Genomic DNA, 16,336 nt, shown 5'->3' with positions numbered 1-16,336 from the left:
AGAAGTGATAATGTATTGATGATTTATTGCTGTTAGCACCTTAGAAGTAACACTGGGTGGGTGATGATAGCAATATAGGAAAGGCTTTAAAGGATCATTCAATCCTTCTAATGGGAGAATGCATCTTCTCAGTGTAGAGAAAAGGAAACATTCATACTATATTTAATCACTGTGGATGACTCAGAGAGGAGCGCTCATGGCGTCATAACGTAATTTGGAAGATTTGTTATCACACATACATCTACATCACAGGCTTATTTCCAATCCCTGCAGAGCTCCTGTCATTATTACATTACATGTCATGCTAATGAAAGCAATCACTTTGAATCACAGTCCGCGGTCTTACTGAGCCCGAAGAAGCCGTGTCATAAAAACACTAAACTAACATTTATTCCATAATCACTGAATATACGGCAGGCCACACAGTACCAGCCATGTTAACTGTGGCCATTAAAGAGCGGTGCCCGACTAACAGTTGCAGTTTGCGTGCGTGCGTGTACGTGTATGCGTGCGTGTACGTGTACGCGTGTGTGTGCGTGCGTGCGTGTGTGTGTGGGGGTAGGGGCTAATCTCAGCGGCGCCACCTTAAAAAAACAGTCTCGCGGACCTGTCAATCTAGACGAACCAGACAGACTGTGGCGCGCGGCCCTGTCGCGAGAGCCGCCGCTCCATTGGCCCAGAGCGGATCCCCTGTGAGACCCGACCGCCTATTGGCTGCAGCACGTCGAGACGCCGACGCGCACGATGTCTCCCCTCTATTGTTATTGTGGCGTGCGCGAGGGGAGCAGACAGGATGCACGAGGAGACAGCGGGGCTGCTGGAAGACTAAAACAACCGAGACGCGTCAAGCTAGCGCGGCGTTCCGCACCGGGGGAAGACGTTCGCTCGGTCCGTTACCGGGCTCCGGGTCCGGGACCAACGAGTGTAAACACAGACAGCGGCTCTGGTCCACGCGCACAACACGTACACGCGCCTCTCGAGTACAACTGCGATCTTTTTGTTTAACTTCTCCTCTCGACTCTGGCTGATGTGTAAGTACCAACTCGTTACCTCCACGTCTTGTTTCTGCTGCGCGGGCTGCCCGAGGACAGGAGGTGGCAGTCGGGCAGTCAGCCCGCTAAATGGTGGCTTACTGTAACCTGCCTTCACGCACCGGCCTGCGTCTGCTTCCCATCTCATGTACTTCTTCGTTCAACTTGGAGCGGTCGGATCGACGAGTCCTGTTACCGACACGGATCTATTCGTGTGTGAGATTATCTGGACGTGGAGCCCGAGGAGGGCTCGGCTGTCCGGGATGTCAGGGAGGTGAATGCATGGCCTGGTTCTGAGAGGCTCATATGACCCGATCCACACTCCATCACACTGTTGGAGCCGCATCGGGCGCGCGGGGCCTCCGCTTATCACATTGGCTTTAGACGTCGATCAATTAAGATTGAAGCGCGCGCACGAGGTACATACAAGTGACATGATAAGCTGTGAAGTCACTAAGTACACATTCACATACCGTAACCTCGGATACAGTGTTGCCATGATTGAATTGTTCTGATTATTTGATTCATTTTCGGAATTATAATTCATTTTTTTTCTTCATATTTTGCTCTTTAGAATATCATAAATTGGTAGGAAAGAAATGCCCATTACGAGGTCTGAGAGATGAACCATATATACATTCACACTGCGCGCTGGTGCTCCGATACAAATTCCTTTGTTTGGCTTTCACACATGAACTGGTCACTACTGGATACGCACAAAAAGACCACAGCAGAGTAATTAGTGTAAACACACAGAATGTGCAGGTCCAAATACCAGCCCGCACGTTTAGAGCCACAGAACACTTCCGAGGTCTGAGCCTTCACTGCAGCTGAGCTCCACGTTCGTACTCACAGACACACGAAGGCAACCTGTTGATGGGAAGTTACAGTACGGGTTGGTGGCACAAACCCAATCAGGTGATTAACTGGTGAAGAAGCCTACTTACAGAAGGCAGAAGTGCAGGTAAATAAAGAACCGCGGATTCACACAGACGTTGGATACAACTTTGGGGGATGGAGCACAAAAAGCTAGATTCTGGAGTAAACAATTCAAATGAAAGTAGCCGATTTTCTGCATTCACAGGCACAGGGAGCGAACGCACAAGCCTCAGTTCAGTTCTCTTTAACATGAACGGAGGAAGCGGAATAACCTTTTTACAACATTTGTTTGTAGTTGGAATTCCTCGTATACAAATGTACTCCCGGATGTCTCTCTTCCCTCATGTCAGTTTATAGAAAAATAGTCTTTGTGGGCTGAATGAATTACAAATCCGTGATTCAGCCACTAGCGTAATGGGTGAAAGCCGGCTGCTCTTCCTGGGGGGCTTCTTCCAAGAGACTGGTGGTCATGTGCCTCTGACTTTGGTCCTAAACCTAACTGAGCTGGTAAAGAAGTGAGCAGAAAACTGCCAGCCGACGCTCTGTGTGTTAAACTGCGTGTGTGCATGTGTGTGTACTAGGATAGTGGTTGGTCTGGGGGCTGTGTGTTCAGCACCCCACCTCACACACTGAGGGCCAAATAATTAAAGTCAGGCCCCTGTGTGATCGTAGCACCGTGAGAGGGCCATGTTGGATAAGAGGGGCCGGCACCCAGGACAAACATGTACAGGGCCCACCCTCCAAACACTTTACGCACATACGAGGCCAATTCACATTTGTTTCTGAAACCCGATCTGTATGTCGTCCCACGTTAAAAACGGTGTTGCTGATACAACATACCGTTTTGTTATTGCTGTCTTTCATTTTCTTGTATTGAGTTTATTGATTTTCTTTTTCTTTGGCACCCTTGGAATCTCCTGTGTCACTTAGATGTGTTGGATAAATGGTGTGTGTTGCAGGAGGTTCCTGGGACCCTCGCATCAGCACAGGAAAAAGTCCCCCTTAAAGCCCCTTTCATGTTGGTGTCAGTAGCACTGTGCTTGTAGCAGCATGGATTCTCACCAGCACTTTGTCCTTTCTGGATTTGGAATCCTCTTTCAAGGCCGGCTGGACTGAGACCCGTCAGTAGAAATGAGATTGGAATTTTAAACCACCTCCAAATGTTCTTTGGATGTGATTTGACTTTGTGTTTTCAGCAGTGCGATCCCCAGCTCATGGGTTAGTTCTTGACGGGCAGGTGTCACTGTGTACGGTAGCTCCATTCATCGGTGTGTGAACGGGTGCATGACGACATGTAGTGTAAGAGTGGTTGGAATATTAGAAAAGAGACATTCAAGTATAGTCCATTTAAAGGGGATTCATTATGAGAATCCCACTTTGATGGTGATACGTTCTACATGTTAATGAGACATGAGACAGGCGCTAAAACGGACTGTTTCAGGCACAATGTGAATACAGGGTACAAAATAATATGCTTTTTTAACATCAAATGTCAACGTGTTGAGGTGGAAACCCTAAAAACAAGGTACGAGTCTTAAAATGAGCATCATCATTAAAAGGCCGTCAAGCATAATAGTTTATTTAAGTGGATTTTACTGGTAAAATAATCACCATTCTTGTTTTTAATGCGGTATCACAACTTAAAATCCGGAGAAGGATTTCTATATAACTGACAGTCTTCAATAAATGTTGGATTTTCACACTAACTCCCGGTCTCCCCGCTCCACTAACAGGGACTGACTCAGAGCTGGGCCATCATGATGCCAGTGGTCACTCATTGGCCGACCAACTCAATACCAGGTAAGGAGTGATAGCAGCCAGGTAGCTATGAGCTAAAAAGCCGCGGTCTGAATGGATGCATTTACTTAAGCCGTCCTAGATCCTCCCGCCTGAACACGGCTGCTTGGATTTAGTTTGAAATTGTGAAATAGCTACAGTGTAATAAGACAATTACTGCTGAGACTTTTCTGTGTGAGCAGCAAAGGCTGGAGATTGGGGGTCCAGGTTTCCTGTATTCATTGGGCTCTTGTGGTTCCAAGGCTGCACAGTGTTTGCAAATGGGGACTTTTTCTGTATAGAAGCTTGTTTAATACCTGCCGCAATTCAAAGTAACACCCCAAAATAAATAGAAAATGTCATCCATCAATTTGCTCAATATGCTCCATTTGCATGAGTGTTACAATGACAACACGTCATAAGCGTCAAGTAATAATGACATGTTCATTAAAGCAAGACAGCAGAAACAATGGACCCTTTCTTGTCTGTCATGTCTGTGTCTTGTCATGTAATATGTGTGTGTCAGTGCCTGTTGTTCTAAGGGACCGGGATTATTGCTCCAATAATTAAAGCCTTTGCAGAATGTGATACAGCTTCAAGCAGCCCTTCCTGGGTTTAAGCCCTTTCTTGCTCGACAGAAGAAAGCGGCTCAATCCCAAAATTCTGAGCAGCCGATGCTTCACACAGCTGACATGACAATGGACTTTTAGTAATGGAGCAGTCGGTGAGCGTCAGGCAAACCTCTTGGCATATGGGGACCAGGTTTTGACAGCTTGATTAAAATATATTTTGCATGTTTGGACAAACTGTCTCCAATATATCAGTGCGTTGTCGCCATCATTTCATAATTGGGGATTTTCCTATGTAAAGAAGCTACATTTTCTGATATGTTTAGTTTAGTGGTTAGAGTGGTTTGTCCACCAATCAGATTGCAGGTGATCCCTGGCTTCTCAATTGAAATTATTCTTGGGAAAAACCCTGATGAGTATGTTGCCCTCTTGTACTGTCATCAGTGTGTGTGTGTGTGTGTGTGTGAATGATGACGTGAATGAACATTAACACACATGTCTTCCGTTCTTCTGTACACTGCCTGTCGGTGCTCACACGTTGTAACACTGATGTCTTTCTGGTTGGTACCTTTGTCCTCTCAAGAGGATTATAGCTCGGCTGTGTCCCCACATGTGTTTTATCACTTGACACTTGACTCAACCTTCCTGATCGAAGAGCCATTTCCCACCTGTGTCCAGTCACCTGCACCCCCTCATTGTACTTTAACCATGCGAATTCTAACCAGTGTGCTCTGGGAGATTCAGTCACGTCACGTGGGTTAATCAGTCCAAATAAATACCATTCAGTTGCTGCAAATAATTTGGAATTGTTGAGCGTCTGAGCTTGAGATATAGTGGCAGTAATAATGAAATGGTAACTAGATGCTCTTTCATACCAGTGTGTGTGTGTGCAGTAGTTGCCGTAGTGATGACCGGGTTGATTTAGCACGGTAGTGAGATGACGAGAAGAACTGGAAGGAGGAAGGAAAGGAAGGCTGGTTGGTTCTGATCCTGGCGCTGGACCAAACTATAACCCAGATGAAAGGCTCTAGGCAACGACTCCACCCTCCAGAGTTGTGGACTGAACACGGAACTCGGGCACGCTTAGTGTGTGGAAAAGCTGTGCAACAGGGCCGTGTACCCAAGTCAGCCTGAAGGTCATTTCCAAACCAAACATCCGTCACTTCAAAACAAGAACACAAACCATTTTGATCGCGTACGCGCGCTCACGGTGGAAAGGTTAAAACCCCTGGAATAGTGATCTGACATAGTAGTCAAAGGAGCGGCCTGCTAGACGTAACACATTTCCATCTGTTTCTTGCTGCTGAACATAACGGGCCCGTCTCCTGTGTCTTGTGTCGGCAGCATCATGTCTGTGAACCCTCCAAGCAGCAATGACGCCTGCCTCAGCATCGTCCACAGCCTCATGTGCCACCGGCAGGGAGGGGAGAACGAGGGCTTCGCTAAGCGGGCCATCGAGAGCCTCGTGAAGAAGCTGAAGGAGAAGAAGGACGAGCTGGACTCGCTCATCACCGCCATCACCACCAACGGTGTCCATCCCAGCAAGTGTGTCACCATCCAGAGGACGCTGGACGGCCGGCTTCAGGTCAGAGCGCCTCTCACAGTACTGAATCTGGGTTCCCTTCCTCATCACCTCTGTACGTCGGCACGTGGGCTTCTCTTTAATACCTCTTGAATGTTAAATACATCCTTTGCTTTCAGATTTTACAATTAGAAACATATCTTACTGTTTGATTTGGATTGTTATGATGAAATTAGATTTGAAGAAGTGTCTTCTTTGAATGCATTTGATCTTATTACATTTAGTCTGTTTCTTATATTCAGAAGTATTTGATATCCATTTTCAATAAATAAAAAACAAGGGGGGAGGTTAAGATATACGTCATATGATAGGGAAACGTTGCTAAATAGCGCAACAATTACTGCAGAAGTGGAGGGGAAGACAGCTAGGGGGGTCGTGTTGTGTCCTCTGGACAGAGAACGGAGACTTGATCCGTGAAGTATGTGCTGCAGGGAAGCTTGACTGAGCTCCACCTGGACCGGTCACCAGACTATCAACACCAGCACCCAATTTATAGTCAGCCATCAGGCTCAGCGGCTTCATCTATCCAAACATTCAATATACCATTCGATATCCTGAGGTACCTCTTATGTGGTAAACATAAGGACACTAAGGAGCCGGGGAGGGAATCCTCTGATTGGAACAACAGTTCCTAATGGTAACATTACATTTGGATTATTAAAAACAATACAACAACCGTGCTCCTTGCTCCCCCAACAAATGTGTTGTTACCGGTTAGATACAAATACCAGCTTCAAGCTTCAGCATTTGTGACCACTGTGTCCAGTTAATGTACCTAAAGTTGTAATGTTATACGCTTTAGCGAAGATGTGCATCAGACGGTATATAAGAAATACACGCCCAAATCCCGCAACACCGTAACAGCACCTCTTCATAAACGAGCCATGTTCCAATGATCACCATGGATTACGTTATGTGCCTCTGGAAGCATAGCAAGCTGTTCTGGAAGTTCCCTGTTTATAAAACGTTTGCACTCGATTCACTTCACCGACTCTTCTACCGGTCAATAGGATTCTGCTGGATAATCGGTAAAACAATTCAATAATACAATGAGAGAGAGAACATACAATCATTGTGTAACATCTGGGCGGCTGGGAACCTTGTGTTTTCTCCTCAGGTGGCAGGGAGGAAAGGCTTTCCTCATGTCATCTATGCACGGCTGTGGCGCTGGCCTGACCTCCACAAAAATGAACTCAAGCATGTCAAGTTCTGCCAATACGCCTTTGACCTGAAGTATGACAATGTATGTGTCAACCCCTACCACTACGAAAGGGTGGTGTCACCAGGCATCGGTAGGACGTTTTCTTTTGAATCACTGACGCATATTTAGATTGTGAAGCAACTGTTTTCATCTGGTGTTCTTCTTGTCTTCTCTCACAGTTGGTCTCAGCCTTCAAAATACTGGTGAGTTCCATCCTGTTTCCCATTTGAACTGTAGAGCTGGGACTTGTATGCGTTTATTTCCTGATCAAAGGCAAAGTTTATGCCCCACCTGCTGACGTGGGACCATTGTGCGTGTGTGAATTGTGTGTATAAAAAAAGAAAAATGAGTCACTGACTTAGTTTGTGCTGAAAAATAGCAGTGAGAGGACTTTAAAACGTTCTGAACATTGAGCTTTGTAGACGTCACGAACCGACTCTTAATCACTAGTAATTTCCTTTTTCATTCGCTACAAATGAGCAAAACAAATTTTTTATTTTAAATTTCAATAATTGTATGATTATTCAACGGCTGTTGGCATGCAAATGTCCTCACAACCTGATAATGCTTGGCATGAACTCTCTGCTGTCACCTCCGACCTCCTGCAGCAGCACCGGGCAGCCTGATCAAAGAGGAGTACATCCACGACTGCATACAGATGGACCTGCCACCCGGCATGCCTCTGTCTGACCATCAGGCCGCCATGAAGCTGCCTCCTCCTGACCACTATGGCCAGCCCTTGCATCCCCCTCAGCTGTCCTCTGAACCTCATGGACCACCACCTGTCACCAGATACACTAACCTGCCAGTCTCACCCAAAGGTACAGCAGTCATGCTCCTCATAGGGCCACTCACAGGGGCCTCATGTGACCATTCCACCCGAGGAGGGCAGCTTGAGGCAGCCATGACTGTGTCTCTCGGTTTTATCATCACCGTTGTCCCGCCAAGGCAGTTTTTACGGCGCCATCTGCGTTGGCTCCTGTTTGGCAGGTTGGGGATACGCTTAGAGGAGGCCATGTCTCTCATTGAGAGGACAAGACGAGTTAGCACGAGGCACAGTACAAACCTCTTCAATCCTTTTTCAGTAGACATGCCGTTCAGAACTCCCGTAGACGATAATGTTATATGTTAGGGAAGTGTGGGGTCCACTAACCAGTCAGGACCTGCTAAAATGGTTAAATTACCTGCCTAAAGCCAATTAACTCAAAAGACAATTAGCACCAAATAGCTCCTGTAGCTGTGACTACTGACCCGTTCCTCTGTTCTCCTTCAGTCTCTGGCTCCATGGTGCCACTGCAGGGCGGACACGCCGACGGCCGTCTCCAGACCGCATCTCCGCAGGCTGCTGTCATGACCTCGGCACCGCGACCTCCGACCCCAACTCAACCCCCTCTCCAGCAACAGGCTGCCCAGCCAGCCTCACAGCCCCCCCACCAACAGCCCTCCCTACCTCCTTCTCACGCGCATGGACAGAACGGTTACAGCAATAAACACTCTCAGGCTGCCTTCCACAGTGAGTTCTCACACACACAACTCAAACGATGTGCGGAGGCATCACATCGGCACAGCAAACCTCCTCCCAAAAAACGCCGGATGGCTTCGCTATTGTGAGAATTACACAAAGACATAAATTGCATTTCTATAAAAGTGGCCGCTATTCCTAAAAAGTCCACTGGGGGTGCCACTCTGTGAGTGACCAGCAGGTCGTTCACCAACGCAGTGCCGCCAGATCTCTTCCATTGGACAATAAGATATATCAGGTCAGGTGACCACGCATGCGCCATCGCTTCTGACAGGCGAGACGCTCGTTGTGTTGTTTTTTGTTTATGGATTTGTTTTGCGCTCCCCGTATGCAGAGCTGTTGTTCCGTTTGGTTACCGCTACTGCTGGCCATTATTATTATTCGGGCAAACTGCCTATTACTATTGATAATAATAACAAAAGTAGATTAACAATGATAACGAGCAGTTATGGTAATAATATGATAATACTAATGATAATGACAGCAGGGCCATTAACATCAATAGACGGATATTCTTTAAAACCAACATTGTGTTTTCTTTTCAAGGGAATAGGAAACGTAGGCAATTATAATATAGATATTATCTATTTGATCAGCACACATGTCCTCCCATTGTCAATGGGAGTCACCTCACGGCCGTCTTCCATACCCGTCCTCATACATCCTGGGCGAAAAATAAGATACAACTAATAACAAAATAATGTATAATGCAAATAATAGAAGTAAGTGTGAATATTTGTAATCAGACTTAAGTTAACACATTGCCACTGTGTGTTCATTTCTCCTAAAATGTAAAAATACAATTCTAATGTGTGGAGCTGTATGAGAGACATGATTTTATTATTATGTTTCGATGAATCCTCTTTTGTGCTCATAAAATCAAAGGCTGAACCTCTTCACATGGTAACGCTGCTCATTCTTTACTTCCCTGCGGCTCAGCTGTTTGGACAGGCAGCAGCACGGCCTCCTACACGCCCATCGGACCCCAGCAGAACGGCCGTGGTCATCATCCAAACCACCACTGTAAGAATCCCACTGCTCCTTCCTGTCAATGTTATCATCAAGTACAGAGTAGATCCAACTGGCCGGCCGATGGGGTGAGACAATGACAAAAGGTGATGGGATCTTTGCAATAAAATCTTTGTGTCACAAGAGTATTGGCCAATCAGCGTTGAGATGTGTACAGCGTCGCCATTTGCCTCCAACTTCTGGTCCTTTTACTCCAAATTGAAGTCACGCCAATCCTAGATTTTTATTTCCATCATTAATGTGTGTATTTTAGCGCACGTTGGCTCACTTTTTGATACCTGTGGCATGCCGGGTGCATACCTGCAGGAATGATTTGGCATGAAATATCATAGTGTGGAATCAGCAGAAATTCTCTCATTCTAGTTCGTGGTACTGTCTTGAGTTGTAGTTGTAGTGACGCTGACAACACGTCCATTCGTAGCATGACGTATATCGTACCACCACGAGGAGTGACCGCGTAGGGACTCATTTCCGTTGGGTGCAGCTTTGTGGACTGATGTTCTTCTGTCTTTCAGGGCCTCAGCATCACGGCTCAGCCTCTTTCCCTCCTTCTGTGTCCAACCATCCAGGTTAGAGACGATTATGCTCACTGTGGATCTTAGCTGTTCTTATAAGAGGTGCTGCATATCTTGTTTATCAAGTATTTGGACTGTGACACAGTTGTTGCATTGCATTGCATTATTTGAACAGTATTGTACTCATTTGTTGGGGAGTTTTTCCTGTGCCGATGGTGGGTTTCGGGACAGAGGATGTTGTATGTGTACAGACTGTAAAGCCCTCTGAGGCAAATTTGTAATTTGCGATTTTTGGGCTATACAAAATAAAATGAATTGAATTGAAGGAAGTTGTCTCATAATGGCGAGAAAAGGGAAATTAACAAAGGAAGAACAGACCAATATGACCCTTAAAAGTGTAGGTCTTTCCTTTAGAGAAATTGCAAAGAAAGCTAAGGTATCAGTGTAGTTTCCTACACCATCAATAGGCCTTTGGAAATGTGAGGAAGAGTTCTGACAGTCCCAAAGCCACCACAGGATCAGAAGACCAGTTTCTACGAGTCAACATCTTGTGTGATAGGCGGCTCCCAGGACAACGGCTTCGTCGAGGTAAGCGAGCCTCAGTTTGTGAAGAGAAGACTTCGAGCTGCAGGTTTGACAGATCCAGTGGCAGCAAGAAAGCCATTGCTGAGAAAAAGAGGCTTCCCGGGCCACGAGGCACCGCCGGTGCACGGCTGAAACTGGAGGAAGGCCTTGTGGACCGATGAATCAAAACTGGAAATCTTCGGTTCATCACGCAGGGTTTCTGTACGGCGTCGAGTAGGCGAAGGACGGTTCCTCAGTGTGTTACACATGGAGGAGGAAGCGTGATGGTCTGAGGCTCTTTTCTGGATCCAGAGTCGCCGACCCTGAACCAAGACTGCTACCACAGCATCTTGCAGCGCCATGCAATGCCCTTTGGTAGACCCCTAGTTGGCAGGGGTTCAACCGACATGTGCAACACATTTGTGGGAACTTCTACAGTGTTGGGAAGAACTTTCTGAACAATATTTGATTTCCATTGTAGAAGGAAAGCCGCGAGTCTGATCGGCTCTTATATCTGCAAAAGGTGGCTACTTTGATGAGTCCAACATTTAGATTACATTTTGTTAAACAAAACAATTTCTTTATTTTTTCTATGCTTTAATTTCAGAGTACATTGAGAAAGTAAACTGTGCTCTATACGTAGTGTATGTATTTTAGATTGTGTCACAGTCCAAATGCATACGGCTGTATATGTCCCACTATGGTCTGCCTTGTCATTTGGTAGAGACAATGCTACATTTCAGTAAAGATGGGAATGGCAGTCTGTTGCCATGGTTATGATGGAGGCCACATTCTGTGTATGTGTTACGCAGACAGGACATTTGACCCCACACTCACTCTCTTTTCACCACAGGGCCAGAGTTCTGGTGCTCTATCTCCTACTTTGAAATGGACGTTCAGGTGGGTGAGATGTTCAAGGTGCCGTCCAGCTGCCCCATAGTAACCGTGGACGGTTATGTCGACCCGTCGGGGGGGGATCGCTTTTGCCTCGGACAGCTGAGCAACGTTCACCGCACGGACGCAAGTGAGAGAGCCAGGTGAGTCTCTTACATGGGAATGTGTTGCGTTGCATGTTAGCACAGCCCCTGTCTTCATCCACTTACTGACTCAGTCTGTACCCAAGATGTCGTTGAGGGGCAGCGTGTGAAAGGCCACGATAGTGAATACAGACAACACAGCCGTCCTCAGTCGGAATGTTGCCCTCTAATAACAAGCAACACGCGCAGAACGCCGGACACAGTCCCATACAGAGGCTTTGAGGATTGTGTTATTGTGCACACGTACGCTGCAGACCAATAAGTAGAATGACGTGTTTGCAGCTGCTCTGATGCCCACACATGTCACGTGGGCTCTTGGTCTGCGTAAGCCGGTTGCAGTGTCACCTGTAGTGGTCTGGCGTGAATGTCCGTCCGTCAGGTGTGAAGCGGTCACAGGCCGGCCCGGGGGGATCGACAGCATACTTCCTGCCTTCCATCCTGAGCAGCATGTGTTCCACATGGGACTGAGCAGTAGGTGAAGAGGAATCTTCTACTGCACACTGCGCTCCATATAACTGTATCTTCATACTTGAGCAGACAATGCTATGAGTGCTAGTAGCTGATCACAGCTCTTTAAAGGTGCATCGTCCAGGGTATGATTCCAGCTGTGGGACCTTTGGTGCATGTCATAAATCCTCTTTCTAACCTTCACACTGCCATCTATCAAGAAAGTATTTTTATATTTTACAATAAATAAAGGGCACTTGCTTTATGTTGCAGGTTGCATATCGGTAAAGGTGTGCAGCTGGAGTGTCGCGGAGAGGGCGACGTGTGGATGCGCTGTATGAGCGACCATGCTGTGTTTGTACAGAGCTACTACCTCGACCGGGAGGCGGGCCGAGCACCGGGCGACGCCGTGCACAAGATCTACCCCGGAGCCTACATCAAGGTCTGGATCCTCCACCCTCTCTCTTTAGACTCTTTAACTACTCAGTTGATCTAAGAACCCCAGTGAGTAGCAGAGCGTCTAGTCAGCGTGACCCGTTTGTAGCTGTGAGCTGTTCTCAGTGTGTGCGTGTTGTGCAGGTGTTCGACCTGCGGCAGTGCCACAGACAGATGCAGCAGCAGGCGGCGACGGCGCAGGCTGCAGCTGCTGCACAGGCAGCTGCCGTGGCAGGAAACATCCCCGGGCCAGGCAGCGTCGGAGGCATTGCACCTGCAGTTAGTAAGTGTTCACGCTTTCATGGTCAGTAAACATTGAACAAAACAAGGTGCTGAACTGGACATGTACATTAGGAAGGAGCTGGTTCATGCAGGCGGACACTCCTTCTATTGAATAATAAAACAGACATTTCTATATGAGCCCACCCGGCAGCGAAATGCAGCTTTTGAGCAGCTTTTGGATATATTTCATTGCATATTTCTCCTTATTGTATTCAACCCCCTTGTACTTTTCTACATTCTGTCATGGTATAACCAAGATTTAAATTGACTTCATCATCAACATCTGGTGCATTTTACTCTCAGTATAAATACACGTGTTCTGTGAAGACCTCAGAGTGTTAGAGAAGCATCGTGAAGACCAAGGAGCTCAACGTCCCAAGAGGGACACGTGGTGGTAGCATCATGCTGGGGGAGGCTTCTCTTCAGCAGGCAAAGGGAAACTAGTCAGAATTGAGGAAAAGATGGATGGAGCCAAATACAGGACTATCCTTGAAGAAAACTACTTCTCAAGAGAGAAGATACTACTCGTCCAATTCCAGGCAGGACGATATCGTCTCAATACTGCGGACAGACGAGAGAGGTAGCGGCAAATAAAAGACGGTAGGAAGAAAAAGAAAGATGGCGAAATTTGAGAAAAGACGAGTGAGACAGTGAGAAAAATGAGGAACAAATGGCGCTCTGCAAAAAGAGAAAAGTGCACAGCGAAGTAGAGCATTTAATCCTCAGCGGACAAACTTTTTTGCACCTTCAAAGTACTCTGCATGTTGTGTGGATCACATGGGAAACGCAGGTATCCGTTTTGATTTCACTTGTTCGCCCACAGGCCTGTCGGCAGCAGCGGGGATCGGCGTGGACGACCTGCGGCGCCTGTGCATCCTGCGGCTCAGCTTCGTGAAGGGCTGGGGGCCCGACTACCCGCGGCAGAGCATCAAACACACGCCCTGCTGGGTGGAGGTCCACTTGCACCGCGCGCTGCAGCTTCTGGATGAGGTGTTGCACACCATGCCATTGGCTGACCCAGGGCCTGCTAACTGAGGCCGTAACCACGTTTAAATTCCAATCCGGATTCTATGAATGTGCACACACAGACACACATGTTGCCAAATATGCTAAATGTATCTAAATGTTACACAAAGAAAATCAATGGAAAACCTGGTGTTGGTGGTGTTTCCAAGGCATTACTCTCTAATCTGAAGTCAAAAACAAGGGAGTTGAGCTCTGAAGGTAAAGATTCTGACCAACTTCGGACCAACTGTCCTAAAGACATTCGGATGCATTGTAGAAATCCAGGGATGTGTTTCAGAAACCCAGCTCCCCGATATGCAATCTGGATCCTTTCAAATAACAGGCGTGTTCTACACGTTCACTCATGGAGTACACACAGATGTATATGAAGAGAGGACTGCATACTTCTGGAGATGCTGTGAGTAAATTCACACTGAACACAAACCACATCACAGTTCTCTTTAAATGGATCAACAACGTTTTATGTCATCTCTGTGCTCGTGCTGCGCTCTTCACTGTATGTAGGTATAAACTGTTAGCATTGTAGCTGTTTAGCCCTCGTATTATGCTCAGCCCAAGCTGTATTATTTTTGTACCAAAAAGCCAAAAACATTTAGCTTTAAAGTGATATTGTTGTTCTTTGTAATGAAACAGTGCTGCCCTGTATGTAACCAAATGGTTGGTGTAAATCACCAAAGCCAAAATACCTCATAACTACAGTGCAAGGTCACGTTCTGTTTTACGCCTAAAGCGCACACACTGACGGGCTGAAGTCAATCAACGGAGCCCTCTGATTGGATGGTGGCGACATCACTCCCGCTTTGTATTTATTGAGCTTTAGAATGTACCGTGCTGTGATGTGGAGGAGCGAGATACGTGTGACTGTGGAACCTTTAGTGACACTCGACACAAGCTGCATGGATCCACGGAGACCACCACGAGCAGCAGGGGAGCCTCTGTGTCCACAGCACACTACTTCAACCAAACCAGATTGTAAATATAATAATGCTTTTATTCCCATTAAACTCATTTGATAATTCAGGCTTGGTTTCAGATTAGGTAACAATGTACTTATTTTGAAATAAAGGCTGAGGAGAGAATTGAAACCATAAGCAGCAGAATATTATTGGTCAGGTGATACTACGTCAGTAGCTTTTGGAATACCTGTGTGATATCTTACCTGGGCTCCAACGCTTCACTCTACTCAATACTTTACCAGTACACAGAAGAGGAGAGTCAACTAAAGGTACAACGCAGTGAACCACTCAGCGTATCATTCCAGCCGTGTGAAGTGAAAGGCATCGCTGATTGCTAAACAGCCTGAGCAGAAAATAATACACATCTCCTTCAATAATGTAATACAGTCGGAGAAAACTGTTTTGCAATGAGTCTATCGAGGGGATTCACTTTGTCCCAAACGCGTTTGCATCACCTAACAAACCCTCATCCTAGTTAACCAGAGAAAACGGTGAGTGAATGGATCACTGATGTGGTGATAAAGAGGTCGGAGTGGATCAAAGACTAGAAAAGAGCAAATAGTGTTCATCTATCTTGACTTAAAGGAAACTACAATACATAGACAATCAAAGCCTATTTCAAATTCCACTCACACGTTTAAAACTGGACCCAGGTAAGAGCCAGGATTGGTTCCTAGAAATACGAGTCATTTAACATTTTATACCCACAGATGCAACGGGTAAATGCATTTGTGAATATAAGCGCCGGATTGTCCATATGTCATTTAGTTCTACATTTAAGAACTGCTGGTGAACAATGAGCTTTACATTAAAGGTCCAGTGTGCAGCATTTCTGGGGATGAATTAGCAGAAAGGAAGATTATATTCAGACTGGACTAACCAAACATGAGCCCCCGCGAGAGTCTCTCACCTTTCTATGTAGCCTGAAGGACACTGTCGTTCGTTGCCCATAAAGCCGTGTTGTCATGGATGGCGTCTAAAGGGAAGCAAACATTGCTAACCAGTCCGTCCCTTGGCGGAGACGTGTCCAGTCGGTTGTGATCTGCAAGCGCCCAGCGAGGTTCTCCGAATCCTACACACGGCCTCTTTAAGAGCCTCCTCAGCTGCCTCCGGTACACAGAGCATTGCTGCAGGCCATGAATTCCACCTTTAGGGGGACCGTAGGGGTCCACAGTGCTCGCTCGCAGCAGCAATGCAGCTCAACCCGATGAGACTTAAAGTGGATGTTTTCAAAAGCAAGTCATAGAATTTAAAATGAACTCCCTGTTTGTGTTTCCTTAGTGTTCTGCTGGATGTAACAACGGGTTAAGTTCTAGAGGTGGACTGTAGGCTTGTAGTCTGTAACAAACACTGAGCTCAGTATGTATTTGGGTTTGGAAGAACATCTGGCAGATGGAACTCTTGAGGGATAGTCACGAGTACAAGTGACTCACACAGAAGGACAGCAGAGCTCGGAGGACACAGGCGGGCTTACAGTGGACGGGT

General features: G+C 46.6%; 1 protein-coding gene across 4 annotated transcripts; it reads left to right on the top strand.

Annotated features, from left to right (window-relative positions):
- Nucleotides 1–595: 595 nt before the first annotated feature.
- On the top strand, nt 596–14,985 carry smad10a (SMAD family member 10a). Of its 4 annotated transcripts, none has more exons than XR_013450956.1 (13): nt 596–1,031; nt 3,644–3,710; nt 5,600–5,840; nt 6,955–7,129; nt 7,218–7,241; nt 7,647–7,859; nt 8,312–8,551; nt 9,500–9,583; nt 10,105–10,158; nt 11,522–11,705; nt 12,426–12,594; nt 12,732–13,469; nt 13,693–14,985. XR_013450956.1 is itself a non-coding variant. In XM_040189233.2 (13 exons), the coding sequence occupies exons 1-13, from the start codon at nt 1,028–1,030 to the stop codon at nt 13,902–13,904; spliced, it is 1,803 nt and encodes a 600-aa protein (XP_040045167.1). In that variant the 5' UTR covers nt 596–1,027; the 3' UTR covers nt 13,905–14,985. The 4 variants fall into 4 exon arrangements, 3 of the variants coding, with proteins under 3 accessions (XP_040045167.1, XP_040045166.1, XP_077937392.1); XM_040189233.2 differs by having other exon boundaries at nt 7,650–7,859; nt 12,732–12,870; XM_040189232.2 differs by having other exon boundaries at nt 12,732–12,870.
- Nucleotides 14,986–16,336: the final 1,351 nt, after the last annotated feature.

The sequence above is a fragment of the Gasterosteus aculeatus genome, chromosome 10, assembly GCF_964276395.1.
Source record: "Gasterosteus aculeatus chromosome 10, fGasAcu3.hap1.1, whole genome shotgun sequence".
NCBI classification, from domain to species: Eukaryota; Metazoa; Chordata; class Actinopteri; order Perciformes; family Gasterosteidae; genus Gasterosteus; species Gasterosteus aculeatus.
The sequence above is the reverse complement of the archived record's forward strand: the minus strand, read 5'-3'. Positions and strand labels throughout refer to the sequence as shown.

What these genes read in the sequence shown, in the direction of transcription:
- smad10a (XM_040189232.2), top strand. An exon ending in GGTGGTGTCACCAGGCATCG is followed by an intron (nt 7,130 to 7,217) that starts GTAGGACGTTTT and finishes CTTCTCTCACAG; the next exon opens with TTGGTCTCAGCCTTCAAAAT. An exon ending in CCTGCCAGTCTCACCCAAAG is followed by an intron (nt 7,860 to 8,311) that starts GTACAGCAGTCA and finishes GTTCTCCTTCAG; the next exon opens with TCTCTGGCTCCATGGTGCCA.